The sequence below is a fragment of the Ailuropoda melanoleuca genome, chromosome 9 (assembly GCF_002007445.2).
Source record: "Ailuropoda melanoleuca isolate Jingjing chromosome 9, ASM200744v2, whole genome shotgun sequence".
Lineage (NCBI taxonomy): Eukaryota > Metazoa > Chordata > Mammalia > Carnivora > Ursidae > Ailuropoda > Ailuropoda melanoleuca.
The window spans coordinates 102,245,363-102,255,447 of NC_048226.1; the positions used below are offsets into that span (position 1 = coordinate 102,245,363).

Genomic DNA, 10,085 nt, shown 5'->3' on the forward strand with positions numbered 1-10,085 from the left:
ATCCCGGCCGCCGCCGCCGCCGCCGCCGGAAGTGCCGCCCCTCTCCCCGCCGCCGGTCCGCGCCAGGCCGCCTTCCCCCGGCCACTTCCTGGACGCTCTAGGCAGCCCGGAGGACTGACTCGGTCTCTCGGTGGCCTTGCGGGCAGCGGGGCGCCGCGGCGCGGGGTGGCGGGGCCCCTCCCGGTGCACCTGCCGGCGGGGCGCATCCGCCCTGNCGGTGCACCTGCCGGCGGGGCGCATCCGCCCTGCAGTCGCAGGTCTCGTGTGAGCGGAGCCGTGTGCTGAAGGGCTCGGGTCTCTTGCAGTGGCGGGCCAGGCTTTGGCAGGAGCGCCGGGAAGGGACCCCTCCCCTTAGTAAAAGCCAATGGCCCGCGGGGCTCTCTTCCCACTGGGCCACTTACTTAGCTGGCACCTCATCCACACCTGATGTGCGGGGTTTGGATGTTGGCGTGTGAGGCTTCAGGGCTGCTGAGGCTTGCGCGGGACCTGATGCGGTCATGAGTTGAGACCGCTGGGACCTTGGGATGGGGTGAATGTGGTTTGCATGCGGGACGGATGGGGGTCTTCGGAGACCAGAGTGCAGCCGTGGTGGCTGAGGAGTGCCCCCTCATGCCCACACCCCCATCCGCAGAACCTAGGGATACGTAACCTCAGGTGGCAGCAGGGGCTCTGCGGATGTGATTAAGATTCTTGAGATAGAGAGGTCATCCTGATTATCGGGCGGGGTGGGGGACAGTGTAATCACGGGGTCTAGTAAGAGGGAGGGAGGAGGGACAGTCAGGGAAGGCGACGTGACCACGGGAACAGAGGGCGAAAGGAAACGTGACCGAGACTGGGGTTGGAGGCTGCAAGCCGAGGAATGCGCATTCTTTCCTGCAGCCTCAGGAGGAACCCGCGCTGCTGACCCCGTGTGTGTTACTTTCAGCCCCCAAGTGTCTAGTTATTTGTTACACAGCCACGCGGCACTAACACAGACTTCCATAGCTCCCTCCCACTCCGTTCACTTTCTTCCCGGGGCTCCCAGGATGCTACTGCTCCAGGCCCTCCCTCCACCGCCCCTGCCCCAGGTTCCTGACCCGCTGGGCTCACTCCCGGGCTTGCTGTCTCTAGCCACACCCACTCCCTGGGTGATCTCATTTCCAGGTAGTGCCAGCACCCACAGGTCCTGCCAGGATCCCTCTTGAGAAGCGCTCCCAGCATCTCCGTGGGCAGCACCTCATGCCCAGGATTTCTAGGCCTGAGCTCCGGACGCTGCCCAGCCTTACCCCGTCTGCACAGCGAGTGGCACTGTCATCCTTGCATTCACTCGGGCCAAAAATCCAGTCACGCTTAACTCACGCTGTGCCTTACACCTGCACGCCCTCAGGATACGTGACCTCAGGTGGCAACAGGGGCTTTGCAGGAGGCTTTGACCAGGAGCTCTGCCCAGCTCTGCCCCCCCATCCAAGCCCCATCTGACCTCCTCATGCCCACAGCTGCTCTCTCCCTGGCCTGAGCCCCCCTGGACCCCTTGCTTCTGTTTTTGCCCCCCCCCCCGGGCAGCCCTCTACTGCTGCATGATGAAGCACCCCCAAACCCAGTGGCTTGAAACTAACCATCTTTTTGCACGTGGTTCTGTGGGTCAGGAATTTGGGGGGCTAGAAGCATATGTGTTTGACAGAGGAGAAAACTGGGGGCACCGAGTATAACTCCAGAGGGACTCAGCAGGGTTTCCTGAGGCAGCCAGGTGGCCCCCCAGGAAGGCTAGTTCCATCCCTGTGAGTGACACTCTGCTGCCACCCCATGGACTTGGGCTCACATGCACCTCCCAAAACCCGCATGGGGCTGGCAGGGGCCTGGGGTTTGACCCCCAAGATGCATGGGGTTCGCTCAGATGCTCCCATCATCACTCTGGGACCCTTGGGCCTCGTCTCCAGGACTGAGCCCACGCCGGCAGAGAAGAAAGGGTCAGGAAGAACCGGTGTCTCCTGGGAACTGCCACTGAGGACCCCCTGCCCCGTCACCCCCCATGCCCAGGATCGAGTCCCCAGACCACACCTGCTCATGACAGCCTCCCCATCCCTGTTCACAGCCAGAATGGCCTTGAGATTGTCAGTCCGAGCAGATCACCCACCGCCCCACCCCTGGCGTCCCAGTAGGCTCCACAGAAAGGTCCCCAGCAGGCCGCATCACATCTGGCCCCCGCTGCCCCTCAGGCCCACCACAGGAGCCCCTTCTGGGCATGTTGTCCCTCAGCCCGCAGGCCTCCACCTGGAGGCAGGACCAGATGCAGCAGAACCACTCACCCGGGTCCTGGAGGCCTCAGGTCGGAAAACATCACCAGCCAGTCCCCGGGGAGGGCCTTGGGGTGACAGGTCTCTCACAGCAAAGAGGGGGGCTCTGGCTCCAGGCTGAGGGTGCTTGTGAACTCCACACCCTCTGGCAGAGGAGCAGTGCTGCCTGAGTGCGCCGGGTCTCCTGCGCTCCCTGACCTCACTCCTTGAGGGAGGCGAGGGGGCAGAGATGAGGAATACCTCCGAAAGGCACCTGAGGAGGAGGGAACCAGCAGGGGGAGGGGACAGAAGGCCAGGGACAGGAGTGGGGGATGCATTTGGGGCAGAGCCACTGATGGTATACAGGACACCTTTGTGAGAACCAGGAAGAGACCCCTCCTCTGGGGCGCAAGGCCCTTCACAGAATTAGAGGTGGACGGGCTCCCGGGCTGGCGGTGGGCCATGGGAGCTTGGCCATGGTGGACTGGGGGTGAGAAGCAGGTCCCAGGGCCTGTCATGGGACTCAGTGCCCTCACTACCCACACGCACGCACGCACGCTAGCACACATGGAGCTTGCAAGACGCCTGAATTTTAAGAACCCAAAATGGGAGGCCGGGCACATGCTTTCCCCGGTTGTCAGTGGTCTGGCAGCGTATGGATGACCCTGTTGATTTTACCAATGTATTTTTCTAGAGGAAAAGTTCTGCAGAAGTGGAAGGTGAAATCACCTGTGTTTTTGTAACTAACCTACCATCTTTATTTTCAAAATTAATTCTGCCCAAAATACAAGATTCATCCAAAAATGGTGTCCATTCACATGGCAGCCCTGGGAGGTCATGGTCTGTTGGCAAGGACCCTGCACAAGGTGGGCTCGACGATCCTGCCTCCTCCCAGGGCCTGGCCCTGCTGCTGGTCCCATCAGCCCTGGCTTTCTGTCCTGGCGAGAAGGGAAATGTGAGCGGGCAGGATCTCCAGGGAACCCAACGGGTTGGGCAGGTAGGTGGAGAGGTGAGAAAAAACAGGAAAATCTGGATTCCCAGAGGGTGACGGCAGAGCAGAGGAGAGGAAGGGGGCTAAGGGTGAGCCATATCAAAGCCACACCCTGACCCCGTCCACTGCAGGGAGGGACTGCAGGAGCTCAGGCCCCTTAGTGACAGACCTTGCCAGAAAGTTGGGACAGCCAGGGGATCCAGGCTTGGTCTAGGCCAAGGGGCTGTATACAGGGTGTGCCCAAAACATGGGTGATGAGACAGGACGCAGTCAGTGACCAGGGGCAGATCCTCTGGGGGACCGGCATCAGGGCTCAGACTATGACCCTAGTGAGGGCTTAATTTTGGACTGAGGTCAAAGGTCAGCCTGTGCCAGAGGGAGGGGGTTGTTAACCGCGTCTAGGGCCTCGTTGCCATGGGCTTCAATATTTGAGCTGTGGGTTTTAGGCCTTCGCTCAGTCAACCTGGGCCGCTCGAACAAATGACTGCAGACCCCGTGGTAGAAACAACGCATTGGTTTCTCACAGCTCTGGGGGGACGTCCGAGGCCGCGCTGCCAGCAGGGTCGGGTTCTGGCGAGGACTCACTTCCTGGCCTGCAGCCGGCCCCTCCTCGCCGTGTCCTTACCTGGTGGGGGGAGCTCTGGTGTCTGATCTTATCAGGCCACAAACCCCATCATGGGGGCCCCACCCTCATGACCTCATCTGAACCTGATCACCTCTCAACGGCCCCACCTCCAAAGACATCACACTGGGGCTGGGGCTTCACCACAGGAATTTGGGGGGGAACACAATTCAGACCATAGCGTTTTTGCCCCGGCCCCCCACAATTCATGTCCTTCTCACATGCAAGGTACACTCATTCCACCCCGACAGCCTGAAGTCTTAACTCGTTCCGGCACTGAGTCTTACAAGTCAAGTCCGAAGGCCCATCTAATGCCATGCACATCAGGTCTGGGAGAGGCGAGGGTCCGTGAGACCAGACAGATCGTGGGCTTCCAGAATACAGCGACTAGACAGGCGCCCCATAGACCTTCCGGTTTCCAAAGCGAGCAATTGGAAGAAAGGAAGCAGTGGCGGGTCCCAAGCAAACCCCTAGCCCAGCAAGGCAGAGTTCGGGGGCTCCTTAGACCCAAGGCAATCCTGTTTGGCCTAATTCTCTGCCGTCGTCCTCGATGGGACAGCAGCCTCGACACCGTGGCTCTGAGCACCTCAGGCTGGGTGTGTCTGTCGTGGGGGCGTCCCATGCAGGGTGCTGAGCCGCAGTCTTGGCCCGCACCCGCTGGAAGGCAGTAGCCCCCCCACCCCGTCCGGACAACTGACAGTGTCCTCAGTCATTGCCAAACGTCCCCTGGGGCCCGGAAGTCCCCCTGCTTGAGAGCCACGGCCTCCATCACCTCATATCGAATCATATTAACAAACATTTATGCACCTGTCAATATTTGAGGAATGAATGTTCCGGGCTGGTGCTCGGTGCTGGGTGCCTTGAATAAAAAGGTAGATAAGAAAGGCTCCAGGCCAGGGCACCCCCAGTCCCAGTGAGCTGGGGGTGGGTGGACAGACAGCCATACATGGAAACGGTGATGTCACGGTTTAGCACATGAGGCACCCGAGCTGATGGGCCTCTGGGCTGGAGTGGGGGTGTTTAGGGAGAAAGTTCAGAAAGGCAGCTGGTGGAGCCGCCACACTCATCATCCCCCATGTGATCTTGAGCAAGGTCCTGTCCTCTCTGGGCCCCAGGCTCTTCATCTGCCGAAGGAGAGACGCCTCCACGGGAAAGGGCTGGAACTGTTGGGCGCCAGGAGGCCGTGCAGGAACGACCCCGAGGTACTGCAAATCCCGGGGAGCTCTGGGTCTCACCCCTGCCCCATGTCACCGTGTTATCTTGACCCAGGACTCAGGGTGTGAGGGCGGAAGCTGCCCCCCACCAAGGGAGTAGTTGTGCTCCCCCCACTGCCCGGGAGAGCTGGGAGATGGAGCCCATTCCCCAGCGAGGGCCCTGCTGGCAACACGTCCTGGGCCCTGCCCTGTCCCTGGGGAAACCCAGGGGGGTGAGGTCAGAGATGTCATCCCAGGGCCAGGTGAGTATCGGGAAGTGAAAAGTGCTCTCCCCTCCCCTGGGAGGGGCCTGTCACCTCCCCAGACACACGGGGTCAGCAGGCAGTGGGCGTGGCCTGTACCTGCCAGCACCCGGCTGGACACTCCAAGGGGTCATGGGGAGACTGTTTACACAGGGAGGGTCACGTTTAGAGGGACAATGGGGAACCAGACCAGAGCAGCCACTGGGCCCCTGGGCTTGGAGGGTGAGGGGAAGGAACGGTTACCACAGGCTGGCCAGGGCCGGTGCGAAGGGAGGAGGCCAGCCCCCAGGGACACGGCCACTCGAGGCCCTGCAGCCTCCTGTCGGGGCAGAGCGGAAGAGATGGCCCGGCCCCTGCAGCCCTGCCCTCAGGTCTCCAGCTCCCGCCAGTGGAAGCCCTTTGGGATCCTCATGGGATCCCAGGACACAAACGGGGTGGAGAGTGGGCAGAGACAACGTCCAACCTGGTGCCGGCCCCTCCACCTCCTCGTCCTCCGAGGCAGCTAGCGCTGTTTCCCAGACTCCCTTGCAGCTAAAGCCCCTGTTGTGTGGGGATTAAGGAAGGTCAAAGGGTTAAGCTGCCCCGTCCAGCCTCCAGGGCCCTTCCCAGGATGGTCTCCCCCCCCCCCCACCGAGGCACCTCTCCTGTGCGGCCATTCAAGGCCTGTTGCCCCTGGGGAAGCAGGAGCCCTGGGAGCAGAGAAGGGCCCAGGGGGGCTTGCCCTCAACCTTGGCCCTCCCACTCACCCTTATCTGGCCTCGCTCTCGCTGGGAGGTGGGCAGAGGCTCAGCCCGGCGCCTCACCCTGGGGTGGGTGAGAAGCGGCCGAGAGTGGGGAGGGTGGCCCCTGGCCTGGGCAGGCCCTGCCTTCCGGAAACAGACGGAAAGACAAAGGGAGTGGCGGGGAGCAGCCTGGCAGGGCGGCCCTAGATTGGGATCTACCCACCCTGGAGTACCTGCTGGCCCAGGGAACCTGTCCATGTTGACGGGGCAGTGGAGCCTCCCCCTTGCCAGCCCAAGCAGTATAAAGCCACCCTGAGGCCAGCCCACTGCCGCCCGCCGGTGACCATGAAGGCCGTCCTCCTCACCCTGCTGGCCGTCGGTTTGGCCCTGCGGCCAGGTGAGACCTCCGCCACCATGGGGCCAGGCCACGGGAACAGGGCTGGTGGGGGGCACAATCAGGGGAGACCAGAGGGGCACTCAGAGAGGGGACCCACCCAGAAGGACAGAGAGAAGAGGTGGAGGTGGGGGGACGGAGGGAGGGAGGTCAGGTGGAAGGTAAGGAGGCAGCGGCAGGAAGAAGGGGCCTTGGTCCTTGCCGGTGTCCCCCTCTGAGGCAGCTCTGAGTGTAGCCAGGGTGCAGTAGTGACTCACCCAGAGGCATGCAGGGCAGGGCGGGCTCTCCTTTGCCACCGTGGTGCAGGGCCTGGCTCTTGGAGGGATGCCCCGGGAAGCTGCAGGGCTGGGGGAAGCACAGGGGCAAAAAGCCTCGAGGTAAGGTGTGCCACAGAGGCTCAAGGGCAGAATGAAAGGGGGGAGCCTAGGGGTGTCCTGCGAGCACCTGGGGCCTCTGCTCGGACAGCCCTGGGGTCCCCGGTGGGCAGCAAGGACAGCAGACACCCAGGCCATGGTCCCGTGGAAAAGGTGTGGGCCTCGCTGCTCTGGTCTGCACTCTGGGCCCAGCTCGGTCTCTTCCTGTCCTGGGTAATCACTAAACGTCTTAGAGCCTCAGCTTCCTCTTCTGGAAAGTGGGGAGCATGACCACGGCCCCCAGGGCTGCTGGGGTTCAGCAGTGCATGTGCTGACCAAGCGCGGGACGGCAGCACGGGGCCTGCCTGCGCTCAGGTGATTTGACCCCATCCCATTGTTGTTTTAACGGGAGGGGACCTTGTCATGCCAGCAGGGGCCACTACCCCCAGGGACAGAGCAGTGCTTGGGCAGGGGCCCACACAGGGTCTCCCAGCACTGGGGAGGCCTGGGAAGTGCCGGGAGGCTGGATTGGGTTGGCACAGGCTATTGGAGACAGTGTTGGAATGGCCTCGATGCCTGGTGGCAGGAGCCATTCTGGGAAGGGTCCTGTCCACCCTGCCCTCACCTGCCCAGTGCCCGGCTGGGCCGCCTGCCTAGTGGGCGGGGGCTAGTTCCCACCCTGGGGCGCGTCCCTCCCTTCCCTCTCAGACCACGGGCATTGAACAGAGGGGTAGGCTGGGGCACTAACGCTTCCAGGCGCCATGGCAGCAGGTGGGCAGAGAAGTGTTCCTGGTGGACTTTGGTGACCAGAGTGCCCTCCCTGGGGGCAGGGGGTCCCAGTTGGCAGTGGGCTTTTGTACTCTTGCACGCTCCCAGCAGCCTGGAAGCTGTGACAGATGACAAAAGGAGGCTGCTCCCCCACTCTGAGCACCCCTACCCCCAGGCACAGCCCTGCAGTGCTACTCCTGCAAGGCCCAGGCGAGCAACCATGACTGCCTGCACGTGCGGAACTGCACTGGCTCCGAGACCTACTGCTGGACCGAGCGCATCCGTGAGTGGCCCCGCCATCCCGCACTCCTGCCAGATTCCCTCAGGGCTGGGTGGGGCTCTGCCCTGCCTCTTGCCATTCCCTTCGACTCCCTGCACCTCCCCACCCCCCTGCTAGGGACTCAAAGAAACTTCTGTCCACCTCCCCACTTGTTCATCTAGCCACCCACAGGTATAGGTGCTCAGCTTCCCGTCCATTCATCCCCCCACCCATCCCTTGTCTGTTTATCCATCCATTCCCCCTCCATCACCCATCCATCCATCCATCCATCCATCCATCCATCCATCCATCCCCCCTCCATCACTCACCCATCCATCCCCCCTCCATCACTCATCCATCCATCCATCCATCCATCCATCCATCTCCCCTCCATCACTCACCCATCCATCCCCCCTTCATCACTCATCCACCCATCCATCCATCCATCCCCCCTCCATCACTCACCCATCCATCCCCCCTCCATCACTCACCCATCCATCCATCCATCCATCCATCCCCCCTCCATCACTCATCCATCCATCCATCCACCCACCCATCACTCATTCACCCCTCCCTGCACTCACCCATTCATTAGGCATTTTTAGTGCCCAGCAGAAGGTCCGGCTGCCTTGGGCATGTCGATACGGATGAATCCAGGCGCCTGTCCTGACACAGCTGGCAGTCTTGAGGTAGTCACCCAGGCTGACTCTAGAGTGTTAGTTAGAGTGGGGACAGGAAGACGGCCATGGGAGTGGGGACAAGGCCAGGTGGGTGAGTATCCAGGACCAGCCCTAGCTGAGCGGCCCCCACCCCCAGGTGCTGTTGGCATCGTGACTGTCATTAGCAAGGGCTGCAGCTCGCACTGTGCGGACGACTCGCAGAACTACTACGTGGGCGGGAAGAACATCACGTGTTGCTCCACTGACCTGTGCAACGCCAACGGGGCCCATGCCCTGCAGCCAGCTGCTGGCACCCTGGCACTGCTCACTGCGCTCGGTGGCCTGCTGCTCTGGGGCCCTAGCCGGCTGTAGCACCCGAGAGGACCCCACTGTGTCCCATACTGGGCATCAGTGCCCAGGAGCCCCGGAGCACTCTTCACACACACCTGGCCCAGTTGAGGCCCCTCCTAGACCCTAACTCAGGAAAGTCCATGCCGCTCTGCCCTTCCTGGCCTTCTCTGGCTCCCTCCAGGAGCCCTGCCCCACTGTTCCTGCTCAGCGGGCTGGGTTCTACTGATGTGGCACTGTTCCAGATCAATAGAACCCAGCCTGCACACGGCCCCTCCAGCCCCCACACTGCAGCCTACTCCTTAAGCCTTGCTCAAGCATGTCTTCCTCCAGGAAGCCTTCCCCGCCCCACCCCCTCCATCAGCCAAGCCACGTCCCACCCATGGTGTCCCCTGCAACGGGCACTCAGGAGGGCCCCACAGAGGCTGAGGAGAATTACGGGCTGGGAGTGTGAGGTCCCACGGGCCCCAGAGATGAGGTGTGGAGGGGGGTCCAGCTCCCCATGGCCATGGGAGTCCTGGGGCATGAACCCCAGCACACAGGAGGCCCTTAATAAAGTCCCCTGACCTAGTGGTGAAGAGCTCTGTTCTTGCGAGCCCCTGGGCGGAGGTCAGGGTTGGGGTCCAGGGCTGTGCTGGGTGGCCACCCAGCCCCGTGTCCGTGGGCTGTGGCCACGTTGATGGAGTGGAGCTCCGGCCTGGGCAGGAGCAAAGGCCCAACCCCTGGAAGGGAAGGTGGGCAGCATTCCTGGGGACCCCCGGCTCTTGCTGTGGGCCTCACTCATGTCTTTCAACTTCTCTGAGCCTCCCTGTGACCCCTCTTTGCTGTGAGGACTGAGGCGTCACAGGACGCAGAAGCTTCTGGGTGGGAGGGGCTGTTACTGTGTGACGTCCCCACAGTGTCCCCTCCCTGTCCTCCCCTTTCACTTGAGGAGAGCCCCTCTGTCTCTTTCTTGAATTTTTTATTTTGTCTGTTATAAGCTCTCCACACCCACAGTGAAAAATTCAAACTATGCAGAAGGGTCCCCAGCAGACCGGCCTCCCCCACCCCCTGACCACCTGTCTCTCCCCGCTCTCGGGAGCCCCCATCACACATCTTGGGGCTCCTTTCAGAGTACTTGTGTGCCTGGGGCCCACACCTTGCCTTTTTAATTCCTGGAAAGCCTCTTGGAAAACACAGCCTGCCTCCCTGCCCCACAGGGCCCTGGGCTGAGGGAAGGGCAGCCTGTGGGGGGAGGGGGTGAGTGGGGCGGGGGGGTCGG

General features: G+C 62.1%; 1 protein-coding gene and 1 long non-coding RNA gene across 2 annotated transcripts; one reads left to right on the forward strand and one right to left on the reverse strand.

The window, feature by feature from the left end:
* Positions 1-3,026: 3,026 nt before the first annotated feature.
* On the reverse strand, positions 3,027-4,717 carry LOC117803833. The gene is made up of 3 exons (XR_004627959.1): positions 4,673-4,717; positions 4,153-4,273; positions 3,027-3,868 (listed from the first exon to the last, which is right to left on the reverse strand). It is a non-coding gene; the product is annotated as an uncharacterized LOC117803833 (long non-coding RNA).
* Positions 4,718-6,300: 1,583 nt separating this feature from the next.
* PSCA (prostate stem cell antigen) lies at positions 6,301-9,394 on the forward strand. The gene is made up of 3 exons (XM_002921609.3): positions 6,301-6,440; positions 7,734-7,841; positions 8,634-9,394. The coding sequence occupies exons 1-3, from the start codon at positions 6,389-6,391 to the stop codon at positions 8,846-8,848; spliced, it is 375 nt and encodes a 124-aa protein (XP_002921655.1). The 5' UTR covers positions 6,301-6,388; the 3' UTR covers positions 8,849-9,394.
* Positions 9,395-10,085: the final 691 nt, after the last annotated feature.

Coding starts and splice junctions, on each gene's coding strand:
- PSCA (XM_002921609.3), top strand. CDS start 6,389: ATGAAGGCCGTCCTCCTCACCCTGCTGGCCGTCGGTTTGGCCCTGCGG. Junction 6,441..7,733: donor CGGTTTGGCCCTGCGGCCAG/GTGAGACCTCCG, acceptor CCCTACCCCCAG/GCACAGCCCTGCAGTGCTAC. Junction 7,842..8,633: donor CTGCTGGACCGAGCGCATCC/GTGAGTGGCCCC, acceptor CCCCACCCCCAG/GTGCTGTTGGCATCGTGACT.